Source organism: Ranitomeya variabilis, chromosome 3 (assembly GCF_051348905.1).
Source record: "Ranitomeya variabilis isolate aRanVar5 chromosome 3, aRanVar5.hap1, whole genome shotgun sequence".
NCBI lineage: Eukaryota > Metazoa > Chordata > Amphibia > Anura > Dendrobatidae > Ranitomeya > Ranitomeya variabilis.
This window is the reverse complement of record NC_135234.1, coordinates 163,787,059-163,805,394: the sequence shown is the minus strand read 5'-3', so window position 1 is coordinate 163,805,394 and position 18,336 is coordinate 163,787,059. Positions and strand designations below refer to the sequence as shown.

Genomic DNA, 18,336 nt, shown 5'->3' with positions numbered 1-18,336 from the left:
AGCCCCGGTCCACTGATGCGGAATGCGATGGCGCACGTGCCCACAGGGAGGGCTCCGCATTACCCCTCTGGCACTTGTGCTATAGGATTGCCACCGCTCATCTAGTCTTTATTAGGGTCCTCTACTCTTCCCCGGCAGATTATTGAGCGAGAGAAAAGGATCACTTGCATGGCTGATTTTCGACAGATTATCATTTTATTTTCTGATAGATGAGCTGCAGCCAAATAGGTCTAGCAGTGGCTGTGTCATAAAAAACATTAAAACTATCAAGAGCCCTGCTGCAGACTTACAGCAGGAGTCTGTGCACGTGTTTCAGAAGGACAGAGAGAGAGTAAGGAGCGCTGCGGTGAGCTTACCTGCCAGAGCACAGGACCTGAAACAAGTGACCTCCGGGGGAGTGGACGAAGGCGGAGTCAGACGCCGAGTGACGGTGGTGACCGGCGAAGCCGGAGAGTAGTCTGAACGTGCCAAAGTCATGCTGGGAGGTCGATGAAGTGCCAAAAAGTGTGAGACGTAAGCGTGGTTGAGACATAGCTAAAAGGTCGGGGAGCCGAAGATAGCGGTGCAGTACAAACGGGGCAGACAGGATGGAAGATAAGAGTATCAAGCTGAGGGTCAGAGCCAGAAGCAGACAATTAGCACAGAGTCACAAGACAAAACACACAACAAGAAAAACAGACCGAGTCATACACTAGAAAGCAATCAGACTAAACAATATGCAAGCACACCAGGGCTCAGACACTCAGCCAAGACAGATGTATCACTGACAAGGATCCCCAAATGAAGGCGGGTAAATATAGCCCTCCTCAAACCAAAAGGAGCCTATACAAATTTACCACGAGAGGACAGGGAAGGAACCCTGTCCATAACTATGACAGTACCCCCCTCTTAACGGGGGGCCACTGGACCCCCAGGCTTCTCAGGATACCTGGTATGAAAAGCCCAAACCAACCAATCAGCATGCACTGAACCGGCTGAGACCCTCGACCATTTCTCTCGACCATACCCCTTCCAGTGCACCAAATACTGCAGATTCCGGTGCACCCACCGAGAATCAACGTTGTGCCCCACCTCATACTCCAGATGACCTTTCACCAACACAAGAGGGAGTGATGGACGAGGAGTCCTCCTCGACCGCTCCCAATGGTTTCAAAAGGGATCTGTGAAAAACGTTGGATATTTTGAAGGAGGCGGGAAGCTCTAACATGTAGGCCACCGGGTTGACAACCTCAATAATTTTATAAGGGCCAATTAACTTAGAACCCAGTTTGGCCGAAGGGACCTTAAGCTTAATATTGCGGGTGGATAACCACATTTTCTCTCCCACTAGGAACGCAGGACCCGACCCCCTCCTCTTGTCCGCAAAAAATGTATACTTTCCCTGGGCCTTGGTGATGTTTTGCTGAACCTCCACTCACAGGGCTTTTAAGCATTGTACAGTACCTTCCGCCCCCGGACAACCTGAGTCCATGCAAGAAAACTCTCCAAAATGCAGGTTAAATCCATAGTTGACCAGGAAGGGAGACATTCCCGTGGAATCACTCACAAGACTGTTGAAAGCAAACTCTGCCACGGGTAACACATCATACCAGTCATCCTGTCAGGAAGATTTCAAACATCTCAGAATTTGCTCCAAGGACCGGTTAGTGTGTTCGGTTTGCCCTTTAGACTCTGGATGATAGGCACAGGAAAAAGAGTGATTCCCAACTTCTTACAAAAAGCCCTCCAAAACTTGGCCACAAACGGTCAGACAACACATTTGTAGGTACACCATGCAGACGGACCACATGCAGCACAACCAACCTGGCCAAGGTTTCAGCAGACGGTAAAGTGGGCAGAGATACAAAATGAGCCTGTTTAGAAAATCTATCCATCACCACCCAAACAACGGAGTTACCCCTGGATGGAGGGAGATTAGTGATAAAATTCATAGACAAAAGTGTCCATGGTCTATCCGGAATTGGTAAAGGCACCAATTCCCCGGCAGGCCGGCAATGAAAATTTTTAGAACAGGCACAAACCCCACATGCAGACACAAACATTTTAACATCCGCGACCAAAGAGGGCCACCAGAAAACCCTAGCAACTGCCTCCTGAGCAGGAGGTGCAAAGTCTCGTTTAAATGTTTAGGTTAGTGATAATATCAAGAGCCCTGCTGCAGTCTTACAGCAGGAGTCTGTGCACGTGTTTCAGAAGGACACAGAGAAAGGAGCGCCGCGGTGAGCTTACCTGCCGGATCGCAGGACTTGAAACACGTGACCTCTGGGGGAGTGGACGGAGGCGGAGCCAGACGCCGAATGACGGCGGTGACCGACGAAGCGGGAGAGTAGTCTGAACGTGCAGAAGTCAAGCCGGGATGTCGAAGAAGAGCCAAAAAGGAAGAGAAGCATGGTCGAGACGTAGGAAAAAGGTCGGGGAGCCGAAGATAGCAGTGCAGTACAAACGGGGCAGACACGAGGGAAGATAGAGTATCAAGCCGAGGGTCAGAGCCAGAAACAGATAATTAGCACAGAATCACAAGGCAAAGCACAGAACGAGAAAAACAGACCGAGTCATATACATGAATGCAATCAGACTAAACAGTATGCAAGCACACCAGGGGGTCAGACACACAGCCAAGACAGATGTACCATTGACAAGGATCCCCAGTTGAAGGTGGGTAAATATAGCCATCCTCAAACCAAAAGGAGGCTATACAAATTAACCCTGAGAGGACGGGGAAGGAACCCTGTCCACAACCATGACAAAAACGTTTGGCAGAGCAAGCGTTCTTGTGTATGAGAGAGTCAGATGAGATAGCTGCTGGCAGAATCATTGTTTAGTCGATAACTATCAAATGGGGAGCTTAAAGAGGATGTCTGGTCTTAAAGGTAACCTGTCAGCAGTATTGTGCACAGTAACCTACACACAGTGTCAGGTCAGCGCCGTTATACTGATTATAATGATACCTTGGTTGATGAAATCCGTCTTGTGGTTGTTGTTTAATCTTTATTTTCAGTTTTGAGTTAGTGATATGCTTGTGCTCCGAGGCGGCCTGTGGGGGGTCTTTACATGGCACTCTGCTTAGGTCTTCATAATGCTGACTGCTGACATGAGCAGTAGCAGCTATTGGACCACCTACAGTATTTACATCGACAGCTGATTTTAACATGGATTTTTTTATACTCCTTAGGAAAACATCAAGCACATTTATTAACTGCACATTAAACATGTGATTATGCTGCAGCGCAGGTGCCACGGTTGGCATCTGCCTGCAGGTTTTGGTTTTATTGAGTATGTACATATATTCATTATGAAAACTAGGGGGCAGGTAAGTGAGGGATCAGTCACCTGTCAGCAGTCTTTAGCACCACATGAAGACCCCCACAGGCCGCCCTGCAGCACGAGCATATCATTAACTCAAAACTGAAAATAAAGATTAAACAACCACCTCAAGACGGATTTCATCAACAATCATTTTAATCAGTGTAATGGTGCCGACCTGACACTTTGTGTAGGCTAGTGTACACAATCCTGCTTACAGGTTCCCTTTAACGCCTTAATCCCCTGGAGTTTTTTTCATTTTTTTTGCATTTTCGTTTTTGCTCCCCTTTTTCCCAGAGTCATAACTTTTTTACTTTTGAGTCAAAATGGCCATGTGAGGGCTTGTTTTTTGCGGGACGAGCTGTATTTTTGAACGACACCATTGGTTTTAACATACTGTATCTTGTACTAGAAAACGGGAAAAAAATTCCAAGTGCCGTAAAATTGCAAAAAAAAAGTGCAATCCCACAGTTGTTGTTTTTTTTTTTTTTTTTACCATGTTCACTAAATGCTAAAACTGACCTGCCAATATGATTCTCCATGTCATTACAGGTTCATAGACACCAAACATGTCTAGGTTCTCTTTTTGTCTAAGTGGTGAAAAAAAATTCCAAAGTTTGTTTAAAAAAAAAAAGGGTCATTTTCCGATACCCATAACGTCTCCATTTTTCGTGATCTCAGATTGACTGAGGGCTTATTTTTTGTGTGCCGAGCTGATGTTTTCAATGATACCATTTTGGTGCAGATACGATCTTTTGAGCACCAGTTATTGCATTTTAATGAAATGTTGCGGGGAGCAAAAAAATTTAATTCTGGCGTTTTGACTTTTCTTTCTTGCCATATAGCGATCGGGTTAATTCTTATTTTATATTGATAAATCGGGCAAGTCTTAATGCGGCGATACCAAATATGTGTATGTTTGGTTTTTATAGTTTTATTTTGAATGGGGTGAAAGGGGGGCGATTTGAACTTTCATATTTTTTTTTTTTATATTTTTAAAAACTATTTTTTTTACTTTTTGCATGCTTCAATGACCTCTATGAGAGGCTAGAAGCTGCCATAATCCGATCGGCTCTGCTACATACAGGCAATGATCAGATTGCCTGTATGTAGCAGAATTGCTCACTTGCTATGAGCGCCGACCACCGGACAGCGCTCATAGCAATCCGGCTGTGACAATCATAGAGGTCTGCTGGAGACCTCTGGTTGTCATGCCAACCCATCGGTGAACCGCGATTAAGTGACGGGTCACCGATGGGTTGGATTTCCAGCGTGCTTGCCGGAAGCGCAAGTTAAATGCCGCTGTCAGAAATTGACAGAGGTATTTAACGGGTTAACAGCCACGGGTGGATTACGATTTCACCCGCGGCTGTTGCGGGCACTTGTCAGCTGTATAGATAAGCTGACATGTGCCAGGAAAGGTGCAGGCTCCAGCAGGGGGAATCCGACATCAGCGTACATTTACACCCGATGTCGGAAAGGGGTTAAGCTACAAGTCTGCAGCGCCCTGAATGTTTGGATTTCTTTTTCCTTTAATAATACAGACCTTCATTTAAAAACTGTATTTTGCGTTTACTTGTGTTATCTTGATCTAATATTTAACTTTGTTAGGTGATCTGAAACATTTAAGTGTGACAAAAAACCAAAAGAATAGGAAATCAGGAAGGGGCAAACACTTTTTCACACAACTGTATAAAATGTTAAATATGGAAAAATATAGACTTTCTTGCATATTGATGAATAAACAGCTCAATAAAATAATACATACTGTTATCTAGCAACAGTTTATGAAAAAGAACATGGATACCAAAGGAGCATGTTTAAAGGGCCACTGTCACCCCCTCCAGCCGTTATAAACTAAAAGAGCCACCTTGTGCAGCAGTAATGCTGCATTCGAACAAGGTGGCTCTTTTAGTTTTTGGTGCATGTATTCCCAAAATAAAGCTTTTTATAACTTCTCCAAAATACCTGTCTTTCGCCACGGAGGCAGGTCCTCACCCCCGCTTGAAACGCCACACTGCCGTCACTCAAATCTTCAGGGGCGCCGGGCGCCGCCCCTATCGCGCTGTTTTCGCATGAAATCCGGCGCTTGCGCTGTGTAGTACTGTCTGGTGCAGGCGCAGTGAGCTTTGGCCGTCTGACCTCCGATGCAGTCTTGCAGACTGCGCCTGTGCGGCCGCCCTGCTTGTGAATCCCAGCTCTGCACTCTGCATAATGCATAACACACTGCGGGGCTGGGATTCACAAGGTGGGTGGCCGCACAGGCGCAGTCTGCAAGCCGTCGTGACGTCGTTTCATGCGAAAACAGCGCGAGAGGGGCGGCGCCCGGCGCCCCTGAAGATTTGAGTGACGGCAGTGTGGCGTTTCAAGCAGGGGGGTGAGGACCTGCCTCCCTGGCGAAAGACAGGTATTTTGGAGAAGTTATAAAAAGCTTTATTTTGGGAATACATGCACCAAAAACTAAAAGAGCCACCTTGTTAGAATGCAGCATTACTGCTGCACAAGGTGGCTCTTTTAGTTTATAACGGCTGGAGGGGGTGACAGTGGCCCTTTAAATGAGGTACAAGCTAGAGCTCACAAGTAGTGATGAGCGAATATACTCGTTACTCGAGATTTCTCGAGCATGCTCGGGGGTCCTCCGAGTATTTTTTAGTGCTCGGAGATTTAGTTTTTCTTGCAGCAGCTGAATAATTTACATCTGTTAGCCAGCATAAGTACATGTGGGGATTCCCTAGCAACTGGGCAACCCCCACATGTACTTATGCTGGCTAACAGATGTAAATCATTCAGCTGCTGCAAGAAAAACTAAATCTCCGAGCACTAAAAAATACTCGGAGGACCCCCGAGCGTGCCCGAGAAATCTCGAGTAACGAGTATATTCGCTCATCACTACTCACAAGCAAAGGCGATGTGCAATGGCAGCAAGCTCCACTAGAGGGCTCTAAAGCATTAAATAGTCATGAAAATTGATTTAGCAGGAATTTAGCAGAGAAGTTTAACTGAGAAAATACACCATCAAAATGGAACCAGACCCTCATTAAAACATTTGATTGGAATAATGAGAAACAAGGTCTGTAGATATGTGTTCATTTAATTTTAATCAACATCCTCAATGTTCAACAAGGCCTTCTTTGATCACTCTGAGGTCAGAAGAGCAGAAGGATCTTCTGTGGATGAATTTTCCTGGTATTGCTTCATGCTTCTTAAGGATAATTAGAGAGACTAGCAGATTTCACCAGTCACCTTTAGGAACATTCTGCTACTTTTATATTACCAATTACTTCTATAATTATTTTAGAGAAATTGTACCTCTCTGGCTGCTCTCTCCCCAGCTTGAACTGCTCCTTCCATGTACCCGCTCCACTGAGTAGCAGTTTCTGTTCCAGCAAAGTAAAGCCTCCCAACGGGCTGCCGAATGACACTTTAGAAAAAGGAGACACTTTAAAGCAACCTATACATACTTAAATGGAATCTGTCACCACTTTTTTGCTACCTCATCAAAGAGCAATTGTAGGAAAAGAGACCTTGATTCCATTGATGTATCACTTAGATTATTGGGTGCAGCAGATGTGACACAAGAAGAGTTCTTAGATAAAGCATGATGCAGAGCACACCACATCTTACTATGTCCATTGTATATTGACAATGAGCTGCTTATTAGAGAAGGGGGCGAGGTCAGACCAGGGCTCACGTGAACAGTAGTCCGGGCAGTGATTACCTCCTGGTGGTAAAACATTTATTTTATGGAACCAACAGCACACAGCCTAATAAGTGACACATCCCTGAAATCTGTGTCTCAGCTGCAACCTCATGCTGTCCTCAAATTACATAGTAAAAACCTATTAACAAATTTTCTTTAATATATGAATTACATAAAATGCCATTTTATGCAGTCAAACTACTGTGCATGAGAACGTTTAGTAGAACGAATAGTAAATTCTGCAAAAGATTGCAGAAATTATACATTTTCTGAACCCTCGACATCCCTGGCCCCCCCACCACTCCAAGTCTAAACAATACAATCTATGAAGAACAAAATGTCGCTCTTAAAGCAGATTTCCACTACTACGATACCGAGAATATATTTAGGATCGTTAATATTAGTTTGGAGTCTGCACCACAACCGATAAGCTATAACTAGCTCCAGCAGCAGCCATATATAAACAAAGTAAGGGGCGGTAATAATGCTTTGTCTGCAGCCAGGTACTGCACATTAGCTGGGAGTTGGGCACTGAAGATCAGATCCACACCCAGCGCCCACACTGGTCATCAGTTTCTATATACACTGCTGTTCCATCACAATGTTTAGTGGCAGCACCCAAGTACAGCAGATCAGCTCCTATTCATTTGAATCAGCACATAATGGAGCTCATTCCTTCTATCTATCTATCTATCTATCTATCTATCTATCTATCTATCTATCTATCTATCTATCTATCCCATACCTATCTATCCCATATATAGAAGGAATGAGATAGATGATAGATAGGATAGATAAAAGGAATATGATAGACAGATAGATAGATGATAGATAGAATAGATAGATAGAAGAAATGAGACAGAAGGAATGAGACAGATAGATCTATAGATAGATAGATAGAAGGAATGAGATAGATAGATGATAGATAGATCTATAGCTAGATAATATCTATCGATCTATGCATAGATCTATCTACAGATCTATCTATCCATCTCATTCCTTCTATATATCTATCTATCTATCTTTATATCTATCTATTATCTATCTATCTATCTATCTATCTATCTATCTATGTGTAATGGAGTGTGGGTTGGACAAATGTAAAAGAGGAGGTTTATACATCTTTACTTAGCTTTCAAAATCACATACAAAAACGCATAAAAAAACGCACAAAAAAGGCATAAAAACCACACAAAAAACGCATAAAAAATGCACCTGCGTTTTCTCCCAAGAGATGCGGATTCAGTGCGGAAAAATCCAATGAGAGGAGCGGGATTCAAATCCCCCGCCCCGCCGGCTGAACCAATGAGCGGTGCCGAGCGGGATTTGAATCCCCCGCCAAAGCCGCGCAGCCTGGGGTGGCTCAGCCAATGAGCGGTGAGGGATTCAAATCCCCCTCCCCGCCGGCTGAGCCAATGAGCAGTGCCGCACGGGATTTGAATCCAAAGCCACGTGGCACCGCTCATTGGCTGAGCTGCCCGCCGGCTTTGGCGGGGGATTTGAATCCCGTGCCGCTCATTGGCTCAGCCGCTGGCAGCTCACCGCACTTCCAATGCAATAGCATCGGGCCTATTTCTAGTATACAATAAGATGATACAGTATACGCGCATATACAACGAACATTCAAATAACATTCCATATTGTCACTAAAGAATGCAACAAAGAAAAAACCCAGATACACAGCAGAAACATTCCTGGGAACAGAAAAAGTTTAACCTTCAATGGGTGCTGCCCAATGTTCCCAGTGCTATAAGTGAATGATGTAGATCTAATATAAATAACTCCATTTTGTAGCTGGACAGTAACAAGTGAGAGCGATATAGCAACAGTTCATTATTAGCTGAAACAAGCCGTTTAATGGCATCCAGCATTTTGTTGATAGACTTGCAAGATGAGGAGGTTGCTTTCTTGCTTTTCTCTGTGAGCTAAAAAGTTAATGACAAACAGGTATTTGCCTCTCTGTGCTTTACCGTCAATTGGAGAAGTCATTGCATCAGGTACCAATGGGTTGCAAATCAAAGATAGAGTATGCGGAGGGGAAAACTGGTGAGAATGCAGGATATAAGTCACATAATAGCCATAAATAGTGTTATTCTTCATGTACATACACAGGAAATCTTATTCTGAATAGTTACATGAAGGCACAGTTACCCTTTAAGCTTTTTAACAGATTTATTAAGGTTTTGTTACAAAATTGACTGATATCTGAAACTGTCCATAACGCCTCCATACTGCGTAAATCCCGAGTATTAGCTGCTAAAAAACAGCCCCAAAGCATAATACTTCCTCCACCATGCTTTACTGTGGGTATGGTGTTCATGTGGTAAAGCGAAGTGTTGGCTTTGAGCTAAACATACCTTTTGGAATTATGGGCATAAAGCTCAACCTTGGTCTCATCAGACCATAACACGTTTTCCCACATGCTTTTGGCTGACTCCATGTAGGTTTTGGCAAAACATAGCAAGCTTTGATGTTTTTATTTGTATGAAAAGGATTCCATCTTGCCACCCTATCCCACAGGCCAGACATGTGAAGAATACTTAAGATTTTCATCACATGCTGTACGCAACCAGTACTTTCAAAATAAATTCCTGCAGCTTATTTAATGTTACTGTAGCTTCTCAGACCAATTTTCTTGTCTTTTTTCATCAGATTTTTTATGGTCCAGTTCTAGGTAATGTAAGTATTGTGACAATTGTAAGCCTCTTCTTGATGACCGCCTGCACAGTGTTCCATGGTATATCTATTGCCTTTGAATTTTTTGGAACTCTTCTCCTGATAACTTTCAAGAATGAGATCCCTGTGTTACAGTATAAGCTGTTAATGGACTGTTGCTGAAAAATGCAGCTAAGAAAATCAGGAAAATCCTACTAGAACAGCTGATATGACTGGCCAGAATTATTACCTCAACCCACCCTTAGACTGTTCCACATTTTTACAACAAGGGGACATTTCACAAAGGCATTGGTCTCATTATCCATACCTTGAACACGTGTGGAAAAAAAAATTGCCAGCAATATACCAATGTATACTGAAGTTTTCGGCCATTTTCCCTCTCTGTGATGCTACGCAACATTGTTAGATTTCTTGTCTTGACCAAATGCTGCCACCGTCCATGAAGCGGACACAGATGGAGGGGCATGTGAGCATTCAAGGCCGATATAGCAAATGTATACTGCAAACCGGATTTTACACGTGTGGGGGAAGAAGGCACAATTCACTTTATCTGCTTAGGGCTCCAAAATTACTTGACCCGTCCTTGACAGACAACAGACTGATGTGATCAGGCTGTAACAGTATATGACAGCCAATACAGATCCTCTCATTTCACAGGTTATGGGTCTACACACAGCAGCTCATTGAGTCCCAGGGCCCTGACGTCCGTCTTCTCAGCACAATTCCATTCACATATGTAAAACTCTTTCTCTTGTTTTACTATCTTGCCACCTTACCTTCCATATTGTGTCATGACTCCTGGTGGGAAGTAGGCGGTGTAGCAGCCTCCAGAATATTGTTCCTCGCACCAGTTCTTCTCCTCGTAATGTACAGGCTATGCAATAATGAAAATAGTAATTTAGTACACAGTAGGCATATAGCAATCATAAATACTCTGTAACTAAAAAAAAAGAATAGCCAATAAAAAATTATACTCAAAGGTGCGAGTGGGAATAAGACCAGAGCAAAACTGGGCTTTTTATGACTTTGTGACATGTCCTTTTTAATGGGGCTGACGCATGACGACAAATCCTGTTAGAATATGCTATTAGTACAAATGGACATCGTAGAGGATTGGGTCCCACAATCTTTTATCGTGTGCAGAATTCAAATGTTCATGTATTACATGTATTATTGTTAGCAAATTCATCTGAATGCCGGTCAAGTAATAATTATTTAGGCAAAATCCGCTAAGGCTCCAAAGCTATTCAAATCTGGAAGGAGCTGTCTCTGATGTGTTTAGATAAAAATTAAAACAATGGTTACGCTTTATCTGATAAATCAATAGAACACATAAAAATAAGCAACTTTGTAATACACCTTATCAGAACAATGTGTTTCTCTGCCAAAATTGATCAGTTATTATCAAAATTAGCAAAAATCTGTATTGAATGAAGATAGACTTTCCTTTTACTGAGACAGGAGATGGCGGCTACTACCGATACAATTCTATGTAGATCGGATGGAGGAGGAGCTCTGTGTAAAGCTCCTCCCTCCTGTCAGGTAATTCATGCTGCCCAATCCACGGGCAGCACGTATCAGGCACCGGCTATACTATCTTAGCTGGGTGCATTTGACATAAAACATAAACTATGCAGAGATTCAGCCTATTGAGAAATCAAACATTCACTTTGAAGAAGAATCGCAACAGAAATATTATACAACGATATTGTAGCAAAGTAAAGATAACTTACATGTAATGCTTTGTCAGTGCCTATTACTTTGGCATAGTACTCTGAAATTCTTTTCTTTCTATGTATAGGAAAATAAATACATAAAAAAAATTTTAAAACTAAGAAAATGTAAGAAATACACCCAGGGCCGGTATTCTGGTGTTAAAAGCATTGAAAAGTCGCAACATTTTGGCGTAACTCGAGGCAGCCCTGAAATGTTGTGACTTTTGGCGTTCTCACACCATTTTTGACAAAGTGGGAGAGCTGGATAGGAAGGAGGCGTGATGATTGCTGCTGAACCATTTTTCTCCAGCCGGGACTGGAGAAGGACTTGTGGCGAGGCGCACACAGAGGCACATACCACTCATCCGATGCTTCTGACGAGCGTCTGACTCCAGCACACTTCTTCATCAAGACCGTTGTGAACAACACCAGACTTGATAAATCAAGGCCCAAATCTTAGAAGATGCCTTTCAGTTTTTAGACCATTTATGTGAAGAATTTACCATGGTTTGTAATGAAACTTCCATACTTCACTTGCATATAAAAATAGATTTTTAGAAAAAAATAAGCAAAAATACATTCATATTCTTCTTCTTATGAAAATGTAATGGGCAATCAAATCAGAAAACATAAATCTTTATATCTTTGTATTTTCTTTAATCATTACTTTCCATAGCTTAAAGGGGATTTGTATCAGGTTTTTGCTGATCTATCTGAGTCCAAAATAATGTAGGGTCAGAGACCTCATTCCAGCCATGTATTACTTACTTGGCTGCTTGCTGCAGTTTTGATAAAATCACTGTTTAACCTGCTGCAGATGTACTAGGTCCCTGAATGCTGAAGTCTGTATAACCCCACCTACACCACTCATTTGCAGTTTTATATGTACGCTGTGCATAGGCAGAAATTTGACAATCAGCAGTGCCCAGCAGGGATAGACAGAGCTAATGCATTATCAAGGACTACATTGCTTCAGGCTTACTATCCTCTCAGAATCTCCTGCTGATGCAGCCCAGTTACTTACAAACTACAGAAATTAGGGTCTCTGTCCCTACGTCATTCTGAAATCTGATGAGGTAGAAAAACCAAACATGTATAGGTTCTTTTTTATTTAAGCAGTGAGAAAAATTTCAAAATTTGTAAGAAAAACATTTTTAGCTTATGTCAACATTTTCCGACACTCGTAGCTTTTTATTTTTTGGGATCTAGGTAAGGGCTTACGTTTTGCAGCATGAGCTGACGTTTATATTGATACCATTTTGGGGTAGATACGATGATTTAAAGTGTTGCGGCGACCAAAAAACCCTGTAATTCTGGCGTTTTGATGCTTTTTCTTGTTACGCCATACAAACCGGATTGCTTTTATATTTTGATAGATCAGACATTTCTGAAAGCAGTGATACCAGGACAGCATGGTGGCGCAGTGGATAGCACAGCAGCCTTGCAGCGCTCAAGTCCTGGGTTCAAACCTCACCAAGGACAATATCTGCAAAGAGTTTGTATGTTCTCTCCGTGTTTGCGTGGGTTTCCTCCGGGTTCTCCGGTTTCCTCCCACATTCCAAAGACATACTGATAGGGAATATAGATTGTGAGCCCCAACAGGGACAGCGATGATAATGTGTGCAAACTGTAAAGTGCTGCAGAATATGTTAGCGCTATATAAAAATGAAGATTATTATACCAAATATGCGTATTTTAGTTTTTTTTTAATTGTTTTATTTCCGATGGGACAAAAGGATTTGAACTTTTGTGTGTTTTGTTTTCTTATATTTTAAAAACTTATTTTTTTAAAGTTTTACTGATTTTAATAGTTTCCTTAGAAGACTTGAAGCTGCGATCTTCCAATCGACTATGCTATATATCACAGTGCCTCAGCAAAAATCACAATCTCCTATGAAAAACGGCCACGAGCTGACATTCACAGGATATATAAAATGACATACGCGGGGTCTTCTGAAGAACCCTGGCTGTCATGGCAAACCATTGGCGCCCAGCAATCACGCGACAGGGGAGCCGAAGGGTGGCATTTCGGACACTCTTCTGGCCCACGCATGTTAAGTCATTGATTGACAGAAGGATTAGCAAGTTAACAGCTGAACCCCCAGCTGTCAAAGGCACTTGATGGCTGATTAAATCACCCGTGAAGATACGGACTCAACGTCAGAGTTCGCATCAAAGGTAAGGATGGGACCTTTGACGTACCAGTACGGAAAAGGTCATGAAGGGGTTAAAGTTGGCTCGAAAGATACAAAAACAAAGTTACTAAGTGTGTTAAAGGGAATCTGTCTGCAAGTTTTTTGTAATGACACTTATGAGCAGCATAATGTAGGGGGAAAAACCTAGAATCCAACAATGTGTCACTTACTGGGCTTTGTGTTGCTGTTTTAATAAAATCAGTGTTTTATCAGCAGAAGATTATCACTGCAGGACTAGTTGTTCTGTGCCTCATAGTCAACTGCTGTGTGCAGCCTCACCCACAGCTCTCATTAGCAGCTTTCTGTTAGGCCGGTTTCACACGTCAGTGGCTCTGGTACGTGAGGTGACAGTTTCCTCACGTACTGGAGCCACTGACACATGTAGACCCATAAAAATCAATGCATCTGTGCAGATGTCATTGATTTTTTGCGGACCGTGTCTCCGTGTGCCAAACACGGAGACATGTCAGTGTTCGTGGAAGCGCACGTATTACACGGACCCATTAAAGTCAATGGGTCCGTGTAAAACACGGACCGCAAACGGACGGTCTCCTTTTGCAGTCCGTGTGCCGTGCAGGGGACAGCGCTACAGTAAGCGCTGTCCCCCCCACATGGTGCTGAAGCCGCGATTCATATGTTCCCTGCAGCAGCGTTTGCTGCAGAGAAAATATGAATAATAGTGTTTAAAATAAAGATCTATGTGTCCCCCGCCCTCCCACCCCCTGTGCGCCCCCCCACCCCCCTGTGCGCCCTCCCGCTGTTCAGAAAATACTCACCCGCTCCCAAGTTGGCTGTCACTCCTTCCTCTCTGCCCCGCGCCTTCTACTGTATGCGGTCACGTGGGGCCGCTCATTTACAATCATGAATAGTCGGCTCCGCCCCTATGGGAGGTGGAGCCGCCTATTCATGACTGTAAATGATCGGCCCCACGTGACCGCATACAGGAGAAGATGGGGCCAGACCAGGAAGCCGCGACAGCCAACGTGGAAGCGGGTGAGTATTTTCTGAACAGCGGGGGGCGCACAGGGGGTGGGAGGGCGGGGGACACATAGATCTTTATTTTAAACACTATTATTCATATTTTCTCTGCAGCAAACGCTGCTGCAGGGAACATATGAATCGCGGCCTCAGCACGATGCAGGGTACCACACGCGTGGGTACCACACGCTCCGTGTGGTACCCACTCGCCATACGGGCGGCACACGTGTGCCGCACGTATGGCCTACGTGAGTTCACAGGCACACGGACACGGATAACTCCAGTACCGATTTATTCCGGTACCGGAATTATCTGGACGTGTGGGACAGCCCTTAGTGTACAGTGCACACAAAAAGCTGCCACTCACTGGTGTGGGGGAGGGGTTATACAGAGCTCAGCATTCTGAGCACTGCTAGATCTGCTGTAAAGAAAACAGTGAATTTATCAAAATTACAACATGCAGACCAGCAAGTGACACATTGCTGTAATTAGGTTCTCTGTTCCTACACTATGTTGCTGTCAGTTTTCATAGTAAAAACTGGCTGGCAGATTCTCTTGAATATGACAGAAAAACATCAGTTTTGCTTGTAAATTATATGACTAAAAATTTTGATACCCCTTTTTTTTTACAATGAAATGGAACAAAAGAATTTTAATTTTCAAGAAATGTGGATGTGCAAAGTTCTTAACTAGATTAAAGTGTACTCATAGTCCGGAGTAAGCTGAGTAAGGGGTAAGGGTGCTTTTATATTGCGTTGTGTGTCTCTATAGGGCATACATCTGAAATCACCTACAAAACGGTATCCGGACGTATGCGCTGACGGGGCCATAGACTGCAATGGTTTCAGTAGAGCGAACGTGTGCTCTGACGTGTACTTTTTCTGGAGTGTACGCATACAAGAGGTGGACCCTCAGACGTATGACCACAAGGGGAACAACAACGCAATGTGAAAACACCGCAAGTAATCATCATATACTACATAGATGTCCCTCATCTTTAGGATTTCTTTGAGCTGATGGTTTACCAACCGTCCAGAAATTTCAGGACAGTCGGTAACAAAATGTAAGGTGATTTCCGTGATTTCTTTGAAGCCGAAAAAACATTTTGACTATAATTATCATCATTTTATAGTTCACAGTGAATGCAGCTGATGAGTTCATATCAGAATTATGATATGATTTATTTTGGTTTTCCAATGTGTCTGTAAAAAATATTGCCCTGGATTTTTTCATAAACAGTCCAGAAAAAAAAAAGCAAGGTTGGCAACCCTGTTGGGATGTCTGATTTAAAGCACTACCTTCTGATATTCAACTATGTTACTGATTTATTGATGTTATCCCATTAATGTAGGCTTAATCATTGAATATAATATTTTTGCCTTATTAACACTGAGTGAAGTCATGTAGCTTTGTTCATTATCATACAGAGACCCTTACCTCTCCTCCTTAGTAAGATTTGTAAGGGCAGATGATCTTCTTGATAAAATAAAACTGAAATAAATAAAAATAAATAAATGATGAGACATTTTATAACATTGAGGAGCAGCTGCCAGAAATCAATAACTACTAATAAATACAGATCCCAAACAGATCAGCTTCAGAGCTTTAAAGAAAACCTGACATCCGATATATGCTGTCCAATTCATGGGTAGCATGAACATTTTACTCTGCAGCACTGTAGCATAGTAAAGAAATTATAGCTTGAAGAGCTGGCCGTGGACTAAAGGGAGAGACTAACTAGATCAGTATTACCCCTGCCAGTTTCTTCCCATACCCATCTCCTCATACCCACCCATACAGTTTTCACCCATGTGAGTACACAGTGAGAATCCTGTCAATGAACTGCAGCGGAGCTGGGAGAATCAGGCCAGGGACATTGGACTAGCTAGTAGCAATGGTCTAACTTGAATGGTAAAGTTCGGGGTCCGTACAGGACCTCAAACGTCCATGCATGGACTTCTCCCGGAAGTCCGCGTTACTGTTCTGGTTCGGCAGCTCAAACGAAGATTGTTGAAAGGATGCAACGCAGCCAATCAACATGCTATTCCTGTGTGGGCACTTCCGGACCCATTACATCCATATCAAGTATTGGAATGGCTGTCATACGCCGATGCACTGTGTAAAAAACATCCATTTTTGAGAACAAGCGCAGGTAAAGCCGACAGCTGCGGGCTGCAGCCCTTAGATGTCAGCTTTAACTTAGCTGGTTATCAAAAATAGAGAGGTCCCCATGCAGTTTTGTAAATTAAATAATTTTAAAAAATGGAGTGGGGTTCCTCACATTTTTTGATAACCAGCCAAGCTAAAGCAGACAGCTGAGGTTTAGTATTCTCAGGCCATGGATACATGGCTCTTCCCAGCCTAAAAATAGCAGCTTCTAGGAAAAGGTGCACCCATTAGATGTGCCAATTCTGGCGCTTTGCCCAGCTCTTCCCACTTGCCATGGTGCATTGACAAAAAGGGTAATATTTTTAATATGGAGATTAACAGTATATACTTTATATGGTTTTCGTCTGTTTACTATATTTTTTAAGAATGGTGTCGCGTCTGGTCACTCGCCTTTCTATCAGCAGCCATGTTCTGAACATACTGTTTGCTGGCGGCAGGTGGAGATACCAGGCTTCCATCTTTTAAGTAAGTTACTTCGGACATGGGTCTCCTAATTTAGGTTTAAATACAGTATTCATGCTCCTGGTAGGATTGTTATGTATGGCACTTGCGGATTCTTAACATATCCTCATATCAGTCCTAATGACTATCCAGGACAAACTAGTTTCCTATATTTGAGTTGGCCCTAGTTAGTTTTCACTTGCTTTCTGCCTAGAGGGTCGGATATCCTTTTGTTTTATTACACACAGTAACTTGGCATGGAGAAAAAAAATATAATATAAGGATATATATGGCATCTGCTATGGTAGTTTTTATATCTACATTCTGTTAATGGTGTAAATGTTACTTACTGTATAAACATACCTGGTTATACTTCTCCTTTAAACCTGCTTGGTTTGTGGTACTTTAATTCTATGTGAACAAATCTTTTTGTATAATAAAATATTGATATTTTTTTTAAAAACTCTACCTCATTTGATTAATATGCAATAGGGGTTATGGTGTTATGGTGAATATAGAGTTGTATTATTTGAATATTGGATCCTGTGGTGTTTAAATACTGTTTGCTGAGCAGCGGGCATGACTTCAGAAAATATTTATGAACTTCAAAAAAGTATATGAAGGTAAACAATAAATATATATATATATATATATATATATATATATATATATATATATCCATCATTAAAGAAGTACTCACACATCTATTTGTCATCTCCTGAGTATAGATTGTGATTCACTGACCGGCATTGGATCTACCGACCCAAATTTGGCAGCCCCAAAACATATGTGAGGCTGTCAAGTTTGAGTCGACCCTTGGCCCATTCGTGAATCATGATGCATATACTGGAACCAAGACACACGGATTTGTGAATGAGGCTTAATTCAGATTGATTTTAAAGTGGTTGGCCTCTTACTCTAGATATTAATGTGTAATTCTTATTGCACTTTATGATTGTGCATTCCTACATTCTATTTCTGAACCTGATTATGGGGCAATCACCTTATCTGATCTTCTCCATCACTCTGTTACCAGCAGTTCAGAGATATGATTTATGTTATGGTGGCCATATATCTTAGATAGCTTTTGACTGGACTAGATACTCTGACTCCACACCGACTTCAATCTGCTGAGCACGCACTTGTTCTCAAGGGGGAA

At 42.6% G+C, this 18,336-nt stretch overlaps 1 protein-coding gene across 1 annotated transcript in view; it reads right to left on the bottom strand.

Moving 5' to 3' along the window:
- The window catches only part of LOC143815526 (amine oxidase [flavin-containing] A-like), a 145,240-nt gene that overhangs the window by 19,883 nt on the left and 107,021 nt on the right, over positions 1-18,336 (bottom strand). The window contains exons 10-13 of the mRNA XM_077294812.1: positions 16,005-16,058; positions 11,413-11,470; positions 10,456-10,553; positions 6,613-6,724 (exon numbers count right to left, since the gene is read on the bottom strand). Coding sequence (XP_077150927.1) covers positions 6,613-6,724; positions 10,456-10,553; positions 11,413-11,470; positions 16,005-16,058 — 322 coding nt within the window. The remainder of the gene's footprint in view (positions 1-6,612; positions 6,725-10,455; positions 10,554-11,412; positions 11,471-16,004; positions 16,059-18,336) is intronic.